This window comes from Macaca thibetana, chromosome 9, assembly GCF_024542745.1.
Source record: "Macaca thibetana thibetana isolate TM-01 chromosome 9, ASM2454274v1, whole genome shotgun sequence".
NCBI classification, from domain to species: domain Eukaryota; kingdom Metazoa; phylum Chordata; class Mammalia; order Primates; family Cercopithecidae; genus Macaca; species Macaca thibetana.
The window spans coordinates 60,936,784-60,952,333 of NC_065586.1; the positions used below are offsets into that span (position 1 = coordinate 60,936,784).

The window sequence follows — 15,550 nt, forward strand, 5'->3', positions numbered from 1 at the left end:
CGAGTAGCTGGGACTACAGGCGCCCGCCACCACACCCAGCTAATTTTTTTGTCTTTTTTAGTAGAGATGGGGTTTCACCGTGTTAGCCAGGATGGTCTTCTGACCTCATGATCCGCCCGCCTCGGCCTCCCAAAGTGCTGGGATTACAGGCATGAGCCACCGCGCCCGGCCTGGAGTGTATTTTTGGTAGTCCCCTTACCAGACCCTCAAATTAGGTATCCTATTATTGGTACAATAGATTATCTTCCTAAATACCTTTGCCTTTAACTGCATTCTGAACCAAACCGACAAATACATTAAAAATTATGTCAGAGTAATGTATGGATGATCCCATTATCAATGTTTCTAATCCTGGGAATTCTATTTTAGAGTACCGAGTAGATCAGGTAAGACACACCTGTGATTGAGGCCAGCCACTTCCGGTTTTCTAATTATGGTAGGACAGTTTGTAGAGGGTAGCTAAAAACTATTCCTCTCCTTTAATAATTGTATGGCTTACGGCTGGAAGATTTTAAATGGCTGGACTTGGATAGGTGTCCTTACTAATTAGGAATAGATTCGAGAGGCAGCAGTTGGGAAGTGCTTAAAAGTCTCTGGAATCTGCAGCATTAAGTAGTCAACATTAGGTGACAAAAGAGCACCAGTCTTCTTTAAACTCTCACTATTTAAGGTAATGTCCTTGGTTGATCAGGGATTCAAAATCAAGCTTTTCTGTATTCTTAAGGCTATCTTATGAATAAACTTTTTATATTAAAGAATAATAAACTTTTTCTTAGGTAGTGGGATAATTGTTTACCTATATTGGGTTCTATGAATATCACTCATTTTGGTGGCACTAGTATGAATCCTTTAAGCTTCCAAAGGTCAATGAACAGTTACTTTGTAGAAGGGGCATTTCTTGCTTGCTTCCTTGCAGTGACTTGTTCTTTGCATGCTAAGTTTCTATTGCCTGTGGAAAGTCTGGGATCATTTTGTTTTCCTGGTACCATAGAATGCTGTTCTTCAGATGCAGTTTATTAATGCTGTTAAATACTTCGACTGCTGTGAGGAGTATCCATAATGTCTCTTTCCAGTCTCTGAGTTCCACCACTACTAAAGTTTGTTAATCTAACCCATGTGTTTGATTATTTAAGTTGAGAAAATAAATAATAATATAATCATTAAGTGTGCCAAAGGAGGGTGTAGTTTACTTAGTTGTCTCAAATATTCAGACTCCTATTAAAATATCTTTAAATCCATTTTTATTTTAGATTATGTTGTGTTTGAATTTGGGGTCAGTGAACCCATTTGATTTATCATTGTTGGTTTGAAAACATAAACATGACTAACCATTGCATTTCTTACACCTTCATCTTTAGCTTTTTCATCATAAAACAAGATTCAAAATTCACTTTGCTATCAGACAATTTTCTTTAGTTCCAGGCTAACTTCTTTTTTCTTATATTTTAGCACATTCTAGCATGTTTTAAGGTCACACAATTAAAGTTCCATAAGAGGTATACTAAACAAGTTATTTCTCCTTCTATTCTGGTAAAACGAGTTCTCAACTTAGCCTGAACATCTATTTATGATCTTTGGTTGTGGAGAATGTGTGAGGATAGTCCTTTATTTGCATATTTGTTTTTGGCATGATGTATTTTTTAAAATTCTAAACTTGAATGAAAAACTTCACCAATTACAAATTAATCTAACATTTATTAATTAAAAATTAAAGAACATTACACTCTTGAAGTGATGCACATTTCAAAATGATCAAAATATGCATTTGAGGAAGTGAAAGCCTTAAAAAAAAATGTACGCCTATATCATTGGCTTGGACTTTCTTTCCTCTTCAACTTCAAGTTAAGTTAGCAGATACAAACTAAGCCCCAAGGTCAATATTTTATGGTAGTGAAGTATTTCAAAAATATTCAGTCCTGGTTAACGTTTTCCAGAAATTGGGAACAATATAGATATCAGTGTGTTCCTGTATAGTTGATACAATGTAACATAAAATGATTCATGACATGGGCTCTGGAGTCTCCTGCCACTTAATAGTATTGTCACCTTTGGCTATTTATGTAACTTCTCTAAACCTGAGTGTTCTTATCTGTAAAGTGCAGATAATAGTATGCAGTGAGGACTTAAAGAGATAATGCAAATATAAAGTACCTAGCACAGTGCCTGGCATTTACTAAAGAGAGTAAATCAAATGAGATGCTAACACCTGTAACTGAGGTCAGCCACTTCCAGTTCATATACTTCCAGAATATGCGAAGTATAATGCTTAAGTTCTTCATGGTCTTTAATGGTGTCTTTAATGGTCAGTGGTCCTTAAGGGATACTTATAAATGTTTGTTTGTTTTCAAAATTGATTTTAAAATCCTTCATCAAAACGGTTTCCTGGGAGGTGATAGTTACTAAAACAGTTTAGATCAAGGTTGTGAATGGTGATCCTCAGAGTGAAACTTTAAGTTTTGTTCTTATGATACATTTTTTTCTTATACAAATTTTTTCCAAGTGAAAGGAGGTGAAATCACTATATTGACTTAGTTTTCAAGATTTTTACTTGAGACTGGTTTTACATTAAGTGGTAGAGAAACCTTTTATAACCCAAGTGACTAAAACCAACACTGCTGCTCATCTCAGGACTGTTCTTTTTAGCAATGATCCATTTGAGTGGCCAAAGTTCAAAATTAAATTCTTAGATTTAGGTAGCAGATAATCAAGTCATAGAACACAGATTCCCCTGCTTAAAGCTGTTTTGAAGCTAGTATGCAGAAATAACATGGTAGAAAATAGTAGAGTTGTAGATTTTCTCCTTCCAGAGTTTTGATAATACCTCGTTCAGATGCCGAGTATTAAAACAATCCTTTTCAGTAAAGTTGTATCATTTCTTTAAAGTTAATGCCATTCCAGTAGACTTTTAAAATGTTTTATTACTGCTTTTTAATCAAATCATCTGCCACTGTTTTTTAAAAACATCTTCATTTGTATCATCTTCTCTGAAGCCATCTAGTTAATGAGATGAGAAAACCTTTGCATTCCAGGTATTTGGAATTGTTCTCACAGCTGAGGTGGTTAGAATTGGGACTGAAAAGAGAATTGCTTTCTGGCATAGTGAAGTTTACAGTATCTTAAGCATTCACCTTCCAGTTTGTTGCACAGTAATTTATGTGTGTTTGTCTCAAATGCAATATTACCTTTGAAAAGCTTAGAAGAAAATTTGACTCAGAAAGAGGAATCATAAACTACTTCAAATTAGAAGCATTTTGATTTCATTGTTATCTGACATATCCCCAAATTCTACCCTTCTGCAAGTTCAGAGATGGGGTGGGGAATAAGAGTAACGTATTTTAGCTGTGCAACATTTTTAATTTGATTGGAAATAGTGTGATTGTTTAAGATTGATATTTTACCAAGGCTTTGGCATCAATCCATGCACCAACTAGATAATGAAGTGTGAGCATTAATTGCATGGGAAAATTGCTGAATTTTGTCTTTCTAGCACCCCACCACATACCTTGACCCCAACCTTAGGTAGAAATACTATTTATCATTTGGAAATGATATGCCAAATTGTATTTCCCAGAAGAAGCATATTATCATTAATTTGTTTTTGATGTACAACCTCAACTATTACTCAAGGGATTTAGATAGACTATGAAATGTATTTCAGCAATGTGGAGAAATATTAATACTAAAATAATCCAAAGATTTCAGTCCCATAAAGGATGACACTTTAATTTAAATAGTAAAGCTGTGTTCTTCATCAGATTTTCTATATGCCAAAGATGTTTTGAATTCTAGATGATATGTAAACATTGATTTTGCAGACATAGTCCATCAACTTCTATTAACTAGAAAAAGTTTTTTTGAACTTTATAACTTCAAATTAGATCTTAACTAGAAGAAATGAGAAAAAGTTTCTAGATGTGATTTCTGTCTTTGGTTTCATATACTTGAGTCCCAGAAGGCAAAATTATTAACCCTATTTTGATCAACTCTGTAACTAGTTAGGATTTACTGTTTGAGCACACTTAGCACTCATGAGTCTGGAAATCCCAGTCCCAGTGCCCCTCATGGCACCGGCAACTTTAACCATGTATTTTATAAGTTTATGTGATTGCTCAGAAACCAAAGTGTGGGTGCTTCAGCATAAAGTCATCTGGTACAACAATCTAGGTTTTTGACTCACTGTGAAGCGTACCATTTAGACATGTGTAGTGTATAATTTGCTATATAATAAGTTTACTTTCAAGTCTTTCTGCTTATCTAAAAAATGAAAATATTGAGGATATGGTACAGTTGAGATCAATATCAAAAACCTGTAATAATGTCCACTTGCCTTTACTTGAGATCAGTAATTTGAATGTGTTGGTGATACTGTACCTACAACTACATTTTAAATTTTGAAATAAATAAGATCTAAGACTAGTCATATCAGTGAATAGTAAAACAGTTATATTTTGTTCATTTAAGTTAGTGAGCACATTGCTTTAAAACATTTTGCATAATTTTGTTCTCTGAAAGGAGTAACATTGGTCAGTAAATTGAATAGAACTACCTCTGGGGCAGTGAGAGGAAATGAACATTATTACCAGTCTGATAAGATTATGTTCTTCTTGGAATATGCCTCCTTATCACCCCTGAAGTGTATAAATGGTGTTTGCTTAGGGGAAAAAAATGACCTAAAATTTAGTAAAGGATTAAACACCATCCAAAAGATTAAATGAAGGATCATTTTACTTGACATTTTCTTTCTTTAAAAAAAAAAAATTATTTCCATAGGTTTTGGGGGAACAGGTGGTATTTGGTTACATGAGTAAGTTCTTTAGTGGTGATTTGTGAGATTTTGGTGCACCCATCACCCGAGCAGTGTACACTGTACCCAACTTGTAGACTTTTATCCCTCACCCCCTCACGCTTCCCCCAACCTCCGAGTCCCCAGAGTCCATTGTATCATTCTTATGCGTCTGCATCCTCATAGCTTAACTCCCACTTATGAATGAGAGCATACGATGTTTAGTTTTCCATTCTTGAGTTACTTCATTTAGAATAATAGTCTCCAGTCCTATCCAGGTTGCTGCGAATGCTATCAATTTGTTCCTTTTTATGGCTGAGTAGTATTTCATTGTGTACATATTCCACAGTTTCTTTATCGACTTGTTTACTGATGGGCATTTGGGCTTGTTTCACATATTTGCATTTGTGAATTGTGCTGCTATAAACATGCGTATGCAAGTATCTTTTTTGTATAATGACTTATTTTCCTTTGAGTAGATACCCAGTAGTGGGATTGCTGGATCAAATGGTAGACTCAGGTCTTTGATTTTAAAACACCAGCTAAGAAGCAGCCATAGGCACAGAATAATCTAAAAGTTTGTTTTTTAGTGACTCCCATTTCCTCCTAAATTTTGACATATTTATTTTATGTTCTTCCTAGCTTTGAATAACTTGAGAGATCAAATTTGATGGTTTTATGATAATTTTTGTGTCTGTAATTACTGTCATGAATTTTGTAAGAATCTTCCTCAGTTTTGGATACTCTATAAATTCACTTATAAATTCTTAAGAGTTAGTAAATAGATACATAATCCTAAATGTATCTGAACCACTCTTTAACAAGAGCATGCCTCTGAAAACATACAAGCAACTTCTCTCCCTCTCTACTTCTTTACCACCCCAGCTGCAAAAGCATGGAAGAACAGTGTAGAATTTTTTACTAAAGAATTAGAAACCGCACATCACAAAATGACATATAGACCAGTGGAACAGAACAGAGACCTCAGAAATAACACCACACATCTACAACCATCTGATCTTTGCAAAACCTGACAACAACAAGCAATGGGGAAAGGATTCCCTAACTAATAAATAGTGTTGGGAAAACTGGCTAGCCATATGGAGAAAACTGAAATTGGACCCCTTCCTTACACCTTATACAAAAATTAACTCGAGATGGATTTAAGACTTAAATATAAGACCTAAAAACATGAAAACCCTAGAAGGAAACCTAGGCAATACCATTCAGGACATAGGCGTGGGCAAAGACTTTGTGACTAAAACACCAGAAGCAATGGCAACAAAAGCCAAAATTGACAAATAAGATCCAATTAAACTAAAGAGCTTCTGCACAGCAAAAGAAACTATCATCAGAGTGAACAGGCAACCTACAGAATGGGAGAAAATGTTTGCAATCTACCCATCTGACAAAGGGCTAATAGCCAGAATCTAGAAGGAACTTAAATAAATTTACAAGAAAAAAACAACCCCATCAAAAAGTGGGTGAAGGATATGAACAGGCACTTCTCAAAAGAAGACATTTCTGCGGCCAAGAAACATGAAAAAACCTCATCATCATTGGTCATTAGAGAAATGCAAATCAAAATCACAATGAGACACCATCTCATGCCAGTTAGAATGGCGATCATTAAAACGTTAGGAAACAACAGATGCTGGAGAGGATGTAGAGAAACAGGAATGCTTTTACATTTATTATATACTTTAATTTTGTAATGATCAGAATAAAATACTACTCAGCAATAAAAATGAACTACTGATGATTACAGCGTTGATAAATCTTCCCCACATTATGCTGAGCCAAAGGAGCAGGACACCAAACTATATACTAGTGATAAAATTTATATCAAGTTCTAGAACAGGCAAAACTCATCTATGGTGAAATGGTAGGAATTTATTATGGAGGGGCATAAAAGAACTTTCAGAAGTGATGGAAATGTTCTATATCTTGATAAAAATGTGTATTATACATTAGATTTTTGCATTTCAACATATGTAGATTTTCCTTAAAAGTAACAAATGTTGAACTCTAGATGATATGGATATGTTTGTTTTCTACAGAGATGGGATTAGCAGTTGTGAAACTACTGTTTGTGTATTCTAAGCTTGAGTAAATATATTGATGATAATGGGAACCAGGTTTCTCATTTTTGGAGAAGGTAGTAACAAGTGCATGAGGGATAAGACTAAATTGTATCCTAGAAAGGAATTATAGTTATCAACATGAATTCATAGTTTGTGATAGATAGATATGAATCTAATCACGAAGAAACATCAGCCTAATTCAGAATGAGGGATATTCTACAGTATAACTCACCTGTGCCCTTTAAGACTGTCAAGGTTAAGAAGTACAAAGAGATAAAAAAATGACAGAGCAGGGAACTCCAAAACTACATCCCTCCATTAAACCAAAAATTAAGCTGCCAAAAACTGTCAGTTAACTTGTTCAGATCTGTAAAATCTAATCAAAGACTTAAAACAACCAGGAGAATGCTTTAAAAGAAAGAAGCTGCTAAAATTTGTTCAGAAAACATTGTATTTTAGCTTACCTGGTGACCACCCCAACTCCCCAGTGCAGTGGCAGCCATAAGGATGGCGGCCCTTGTTCCTGACAGAACTTGCTGGTGTCAGAATGAGCAATGTGGATCATGTTCTTGGATGACTCTGGATATGGGCATCAACCTGTCTGGTGGCTCCCTAAGGAATCAGCTTTGAGGCTTGCCCTTGTTTCACCTGCTTCAGAGCTTTTAGGGGGTTGGGGCAGCAATTGTCAAAAAAATTTAAAGGTAAATAATACTCACTGTAGCAGCCTGGGATAAGCAGCAGACAAACCAATTAGCCTGGGAAGGAAGAGTCTTTGTAAGGAGATACATGGGAGAACAAGTGATTTGAAATGCTTCACCATGTACAGGGGAGTCTAGAAGGCTTAGGGATGAATGAATGCTCAGAAGAAACCTTAAAAGATCCTGAGCTTTCATGTCTGGCTGACATTTAAGCCCCATGCAAGCAGGAATCTTAAGGTTAAGAGAGAGTTGTAAATGGTCTTGCTAAGTAAGCATTGAAGAAATGCCCAATGCAGAGCCAATCTGAAAAGATCCAGAGAGTATTTTTCCCCCTTTGGCTCCAGGCATTTAAGGAAACCTGTCAAATCACTAGTTACTCACTAAGGTGAACAGACTTGAGTGACAACATGTGACAAAGAATATAATCTTTACAAGAAGAGTTTAATAAAGTCACTAAACAAACAAATATAACCCCCAGCAAGTAGCAACAACAAACCCCGAGGAAGGGGAAGAATGCGATTTCGAGAGTTACCACATTATAATATACAAAATGTCCAATTTAAGCAAGAAATTATGCATACATAGAAACAATCAATTACAGCCCAATCACAGAAAAAATAAAATAGGAAGTATCCTTGAGGAGGCACAGACATTATATGTACTACTCAAAGACTTTAGATCAACTGCCTAAAGTGTAGTTAAGTAGCTAAGAGGAGGATGATGTATGAACTAACAGAAAATTTCAATAGATACATATAAATTATTTAAAAGGTACCAAATAGAAGTTCTGGAACTGAAAAGTACAAGAGCTGAGTCGAAAAATTGACTAGAGGGATTCAACCATCTAACTTGAGCAGGCTGAAGAAAGAATTAGTGAACTTGACGATATAGGTCAATTGATATTATCTAGTCTGAGGCAGAGAGGAAAAAGAATGAAAAAAATGCACAGAGCTGAAGAGACTTATGCTTTAAAATGTTTATAGTGGCAGATTTTGTTGTATGCATTTTACTGCAATTTTTTTAAAATTACAAAAATGTAAACGATTTGGTACTGGCATAAACACAGACAGTGGAAGAAAATTGAGAGTCTAGAAATAAACCCACACATCTGTGGTTAATTGATTTTCAACAAGCATGTCAAGACAGTGGTAAAAGGTCATACCATTTCAACAAATGGTATGAGGTCCACTAGATACTCACATACAAAAGAATGAAGGTGAACCCCGTACTTCACATTATATACAAAATTTAACTCAAAATGGATCAATAACCTAAAAAAAAAAAAAAAAAAAAAAAAAAAAAAAAAAAGCAAATGCTATAACCCTCAGTAGAAAACTAGGGGTAAATCTTCGTGACCTTGGATTGGTAATGAAATATTAAATATAGCATCAAAAGCACAAATAATAAAATAAACTGGACTTCACCAATATTTAAAACTTTTCTGCATCATAGGACATTATCAAGAGTGAAGAGGCAACACACAGAATAGGAGAAAATATTTGCAAATATATATATGATAAGGATCTAGTATCCAGAATATGTAAAGAACTTAGATTAGAACTCAACAACCAAATGAGAAATAACAAATTCAAAAATGAGCAAAGGATTTGGATAGACATTTCTCCAAAGAAGATATACAAATGGTCGACAAGCACATGAAAAGATGCTGAACATCATTAGGTATTAGGCGAATGTAAATAAAAATCACAATGAGATACCATGTCATATCCGTGAGGATGGCTATAATTTTTAACAAAAGAAGAAAAGGAGGAAGTACTGGTGAGGATGTGGAGAATGTGGAATCCTCTTACATTGCTTATGGGAATGTAAATGGTGCTGTAGTTCCAGTACTTTGGAAGGCTGAGGTGGAAGGATTGCTTAGAGCCCAGTAGGTCAAGGATGCAGCCCTGATCTGTGATTGTGCCACTACATCTCATCCTGTGCGACAGAGCAACCTCCTCCTGTCTTAAACAAAAAACAACCAGCTGAGCGTGTTGGCGCATGCCTGTAACCCCAGCACTCTGGGAGACTGAGGCACGCATATCGCTTAACTCCAGGAGTTCAAGATGAGCCTGGGCAACATGACAAAACCCCATCTCTACAAAAAATAACAAAAATTGACCGAGCATGGTGACACGTACCTGTAGTCCTAGCTACTGGGGAGGCTGAGATGGGAGGATCATCTGAGCTGAGCTCCAGAGGGCAAGGCTGCAGTGATCCAAGATCATATCACTGCACTCCAGCCTGGGTGTCCGAGTGAGACACTGTCTCAAAACAAAACAAAACGAACACCAAAAATATAGAGCAGCCATATGACCCAGCAATTCCTGTCCTTAGTACATACCAAAAGAATTGACAACAGGTACTCAGATACTCGTACATGAATAACCAAAAGGTGGAAATAACCTAAATGTCTTTGAGCATATGAATAGATAAACAAACTGTGGTATATACATACAATGGGGTTTGGATCATAATCTCAAAAGACACAATCCCAAAAGATCAAAATTCCTTGTTACTTTGTTATCTTTATTTGGGAGTTAAGTATGGCTTAAGGATCTGTGTATGGGGGCTGGGTGTGGTGGCTCACGCCTGTAATCCCAGCACTTTGGGAGGCCAAAGTGGGCAGATCACAAGTTCAGGAGATCGAGACTATCCTGGCCAATATGGTGAAACCCCATCTCTACTAAAATACAAAAAATCAGCCAGACATGGTGGCAGGCACCTGTAATCCCAGCTACTTGGGAGGCTGAGGCAGGGGAATCACTTGAACCCGGGAGGCAGAGATTGCAGTGAGCAGAGATTGTGCCACTGTATTCCAGCCTGGTGACAGAAAAAGACTCTGTCTCAAAAAAAAAAAAAAAAAGAAGAAAAGAAAAGAAAAAAACAAAGGAGCTGTGTATGGATGCCAGATTGACAAGGGGTTAACTTGTGGACTTAATTTTAGGTATCAGTAATTTTAAATGTCAACTTGACTAGATTAAGGAATACCTAGAAACTTGGTAAAGCATTATTTTGGGTGTTTCTGTTAGGGTGAGGAGATTAGTGTGTGAATCTGATTGGATTTAGATGGGGACAATACTGCCCTCAATGTTGGTGGGCACCATCCAATCAGCTAGGGGTCTGGTGACAACAAATGGGTCTCTGTGAGAGCTGGGGCAGACTTTTCTCCTGCTGCTTTGGATATCAGAAATTCGACTTCAGGAAAGTGTATTATCACAGGATTGATTGTGTGTAAGCATTGTGCGTTTATGTAAAAACGTTGAAACTTCCTCAATAAATGAAGAAATGACCTTTTTTTACCTCTGCATTTGTGAAAGATAAAATTTCTCAAGATCTCAGCTCTTTGGGCAACTGTGTATGCAATGATGACTCATTGTGGTTTTTAACTGATCTCATCAAAAGACTTAGGTTTGTTCTCAGGGTATTTCAGATGACTGCAGTTATAAAGCTGGGGCACATACAATTACTAACTATATTTATACATTTCCCCTTTGAGCCATTTCTTTATGAACATGGTTCTTCTGCTCAAAGTCTGTCACATTTTTATGTTTCTCAAATCCCCTTTAAAAATGTAAGCAAATATTTTTAAAGAATTTTTATTTTTTCTAAAATTAGGATTTTAGACTTTAGGGATTTTGATCTTTGGGGATTTCAACATTTGGGATTATGGTGTTCAGTGTGTATTTTGGGGCGATTATGATCAGCACCCCATATAGTGGAATATTATTTGGCAATGAAAACGAATTAAATGTTGATTCATGCTACAACATGGTGAACCTAAAAATCATTATGTTCAGTGAAAGAAGCCAAACCTAAAAGGCCCACGTACTGTGTGGTTAAATGGTTAAAATGGTGAATTTATCACAATCAGAACCAATAAACCTCTACAGGAAAAAATAAAGAAGGACAAAGAAAGGCTGTTCCCTAATAATGGAGATGAAAAAACATAATAACTAAACGGAGTTTATGATTGTGGATTACATCCTTGATCAGGGTGAAAGTAGCTGTAAAGGAAATTATTGGGACAGTTTGCTAAATTCGAAAATGGACTGGATTTGGCCAGGCACAGTGGCTTACATCTGTAATCCCAGTACTTTGAGAGGCCAAGGTGGGTGGATTACCTGAGGCCAGGAGTTCATGACCAGCCTGGCCAACATGGCAAAACCCATCTCTACTAAAAATACAAAAATTAGACGGGCGTGGTAGCGTGTGTCTGTAATCCCAGCTACTCGGGAGGCTGAGGCTTGAACCCAGGAGGCAGTGGTTGCAGTGAGCTGAGATCGCGCCACTGCACTCCAGCCTGGGTGACAGAGCGAGACTCCATCTAAAAAAAAAAAAGGACTGAATTAGATAATAGTATGTGTATCAATACTAAATTTCCTGGTTTTATTAAATGTATACTGTGCTATAAATTATGTATCAGAATTACATTTTGGTGATTTTAGGCTTTAGAAATTTTGATCTTTGGGGATTTCAACGTTTGGGATTGTGAACATTAGAGAATGTCTTTGTTCCTAGAAAATCTATGCTGAGGTACTTAAGTATAAAGGGACATGATGTCTTCAATTTACTTTCAAAGTGGCACACTGAAAAAATACAAGGCAAATTGTGTAATATGTAAACTGTTGGTGAATTGGTAAAAAATATATAATAGTACTTCATACTAATCTTCAGCCTTTCTGTGGGTTTGAAGTTATATCAAACTTAAATTTTGTTACCAACAAAATTAGATTTGTCCTTGTGTTACCTTCTCAGCATCAGCATGGCCCAGATGATTGTTAGAAAAGTAATGTTAGGTATGCTTCTTTGGCTTAGCTTCCTCATTTCACTCTATCCTTAGACTTTTGTCTGTTTCTCAACCTGTGGCTTCCACTTTGTTATTTATTTTAATTATAGCAATTTCCCCATAAGCTTATTACATCATTATTATTAAGTATTAGCTTCTATACACATATATTGTTATGGCTGGTAATGGTCAGCCTTTGGGGACCTATTCTCATTTCGTGTATTTTTTCCTGTTCACATATTTTACCTTTGCAGTACCTTGGGTAATGTAAAAAGTGCGACTATTTTTTTCTTTTATTTTGAGAAATTTAAATATTAACTTCCTGGTGGAAGACTTTGCTGTTCTAGTTCTCATCCAGTAGCTTTTTTTTGTCTGAAATTTCTGTTCAGTCTCTTGGTAGAAGATCAAGTGTGGTATGAGATCTGACCTTAATAAGAACATACTGGACTATGTTCATTTTTGTTGTCAACCGAAAGAAGTAATCTCTAAATGCTATCAAGCAGGACTATGCCTTCTGTCAGCCGCAAAAGAAGTCAGCAAAGTTCTCCTAAGTAGAAGCGCCATCAAAACCTAGTACTGGGTTATTGGTGTTCACCTATGGACTTTACCCTGTCCATAGCTACTGTTTCTTATGAACAAGTAAATCTAGTAGAGGCTATTTTGAATGCGTTTATTGAGAAGATCCTGCAAACTGACTTCATGATGATTCGTGTGGTACTTGCATTTTCAGTTGGTTAACCAGTTTTCTTTCCTTTGTGGTTTATGATGGGATCTCCACTAGACAGAGGTAACCCATTGGATAGTTGTGTAACTGGATGCTGGTGTGATGGTGCTTGTTGGTTTAGTTTTCATGATACTCCTCTTGAAGTTATGCCTGCAATGCTGCCTCTTACTTTATGCTTGCATGACATTATTACTTTGATTGTGCTTTATTGGTTTGGGTTTTTTTAATCTATTTTTTTATACTCAGAATAATTCCTTAAATATTTTTGGTGGTCTAGAACTTGTGGAAATTAGTTTCAAGTCTAACTTTTTGGTGGATCCTTTTCAGTTTTTGAAAATATATTCAATGTCACAACTAAGTTTATGCTTTGGCTAAGAATTCAGAAAACAGAGTAAGTTTGTTTAAACACCCAGGAAGAGACCACTTGCCAGGCAGACAGTTACCACGGCTGAGAACTAACTTTCTTTGTGAGATTTATAAAGAAAAGAAATATATATTTAGAGTAAAAACCAAGTTGTAGAAGACAGTTTCATCAAATAGCTGAAATTTAGGAGCCTCCATTAAAGTAACAGTAGGTATGATTAAATTGTGCCGAAAGTGTGCACAACTGATCTGGCATTGTATTTCAGAGACGCTGTTCACTCTGCATCCTGTTGTGTATTCTGAAGCTAAGATTCTTGGGGTTATAAAGTAAAATTCGTACTTCAGAAATTGGTTTTCTGAGCATTTGTATAGGCCTTGGAAATAGTTGCTCACTTCTTTCTTATCACTGTCAGTCTAGTTTTTCTTGGACAAAACTGATTTCCTTTTAGTTTTTTCATGTGTTTGTTTGTTTATTTGTTTACTCCACTTATACCTCTGTAGAAGAAGGTGGATTGTTTTTCAAACTAAGAAACAAAACCTGTTCTGAAGTGGGCCTGTATATGTGCAATGGCAGAGGCTTCTAACGTTGAAATTATTTTCTAATGTTCATATTGAACCAATGTTAAAATGAAAACATAATTTTTGTCTTGAAATTTTCATCATCTTGAAAACTGTAAAGGATCCATTGATTTTGAATGGCCATCAGAGAAATGCTTATGGTAAATAGCATAAAACTGTCAGATAAATGGTGATTCATCTCTCACTATTTATATTCTAATTCACTTATATATTTTTGTCTTTTGTTGGAACCCATACATTTTATAGAAAATTTCCCAGGAACGAGAAAAATTTGCTGATGAAGGCAGTATATTTTACACCCTTGGAGAATGTGGGCTCATATCCTTTTCAGACTACATTTTCCTTACAACTGTTCTTTCCAGTAAGTATAAATGTTTTCTTTTTCCATTTGGAGAGCGGATACAGGACTATAAACATAATTGTTTATATGTTTATAAAACAGGACATATTGGTAGAGTTAATGAATTATAAGTTACATAAAATTTCATTTGTTTTTAATTTACTATAACTTGTGTATAGAACCACCTGAGAGAGTCAGAAAAAAGAAAAAAATGAAAGTATCAAAGTTAAAAACAAAACAAAACAAAATGACTGGGCACAGTGGCTCACACTTGTAATTCCAGAACTTTGGGAGGCCAAGGTGGGCAGATCACTTGAACTCAGAAGTTCAAGACCAGCCTGGGCAACATGGTGAAACCCCATCTCTACAAAAGCATACCTGTAGTCCTAGCTACTCAGGAAGCTGAGGTGGGAGGATAACCTGAGCCTGGGAGGCAGAGGTTGCAGTGAGCTGAGATCATGCCACCACACTCCAGCCTGGGTGACAGAGTGAGACCCTGTCTCAAAAACAACAGCAGCAAAAAAACTAAGAAGTGACATCTACCTTTAATTGTGTGTAACTCTGTATTCTGTCAAGGTGAGTCATGTATTGCCTACTACTATATCCTTCCTTAACTTACTGCTTCTCCAATAAAACATATTTTAATCAATCGTTTCCTCTACTAAAAAAGAAAATTGGCTTGGTTGATCTAATTGAGTTGAATATTCGTTTTTTAACCTTGGAGGAATACTTCTAAAGACACAAAACTCAATTTTGACTCACTTAGAGAACTGAGGAGTTCCTGATTTTTTAAAACCATCAATAGCTTTGTTGATTAGTATGCTACTCTAAGTGATTTTTAATTTTATTTCTTTTTGGTGTGACTTTTTTTAACCATTTGGAAAAACTAAACAAACTGTTGTGTTCATAGCTCTCCATGTGTAGTCTATTAAAATCTACCTAAGGTGAACCAGAGTTCAGATTTGTATGTTTGAAAGAAGTGATTTTCAATTTTTTTTTTTTTTTTTGATCTGGGACATATCAAACAAAAATAACCATCTCTTTTTCACGTTCTCCAAGCCAGCCATCTGTAAACATAAAGCTACTAAAAGATAGTTTTTAATAAGTGGCATATACATGTCCTGCCATGACTGTGACCACTTTCGTTCTTACTCCTCTGTGCAAGGATTGACAAGTGTGTGTGTATGTGT

At 35.9% G+C, this 15,550-nt stretch overlaps 3 protein-coding genes across 5 annotated transcripts in view; all 3 read left to right on the forward strand.

Annotated features, from left to right (window-relative positions):
- The window catches only part of ASCC1 (activating signal cointegrator 1 complex subunit 1), an 885,589-nt gene that overhangs the window by 464,219 nt on the left and 405,820 nt on the right, over positions 1 to 15,550 (forward strand). The gene's annotated exons all lie outside the window — the stretch shown is intronic.
- The window catches only part of DNAJB12 (DnaJ heat shock protein family (Hsp40) member B12), a 395,419-nt gene that overhangs the window by 208,891 nt on the left and 170,978 nt on the right, over positions 1 to 15,550 (forward strand). The gene's annotated exons all lie outside the window — the stretch shown is intronic.
- The window catches only part of MICU1 (mitochondrial calcium uptake 1), a 263,220-nt gene that overhangs the window by 115,121 nt on the left and 132,549 nt on the right, over positions 1 to 15,550 (forward strand). For all 3 annotated transcript variants that reach the window (XM_050803628.1, XM_050803630.1, XM_050803629.1), the window contains exon 6: positions 14,267 to 14,381. In XM_050803628.1, the coding sequence (XP_050659585.1) occupies positions 14,267 to 14,381 (115 nt within the window). The remainder of the gene's footprint in view (positions 1 to 14,266; positions 14,382 to 15,550) is intronic.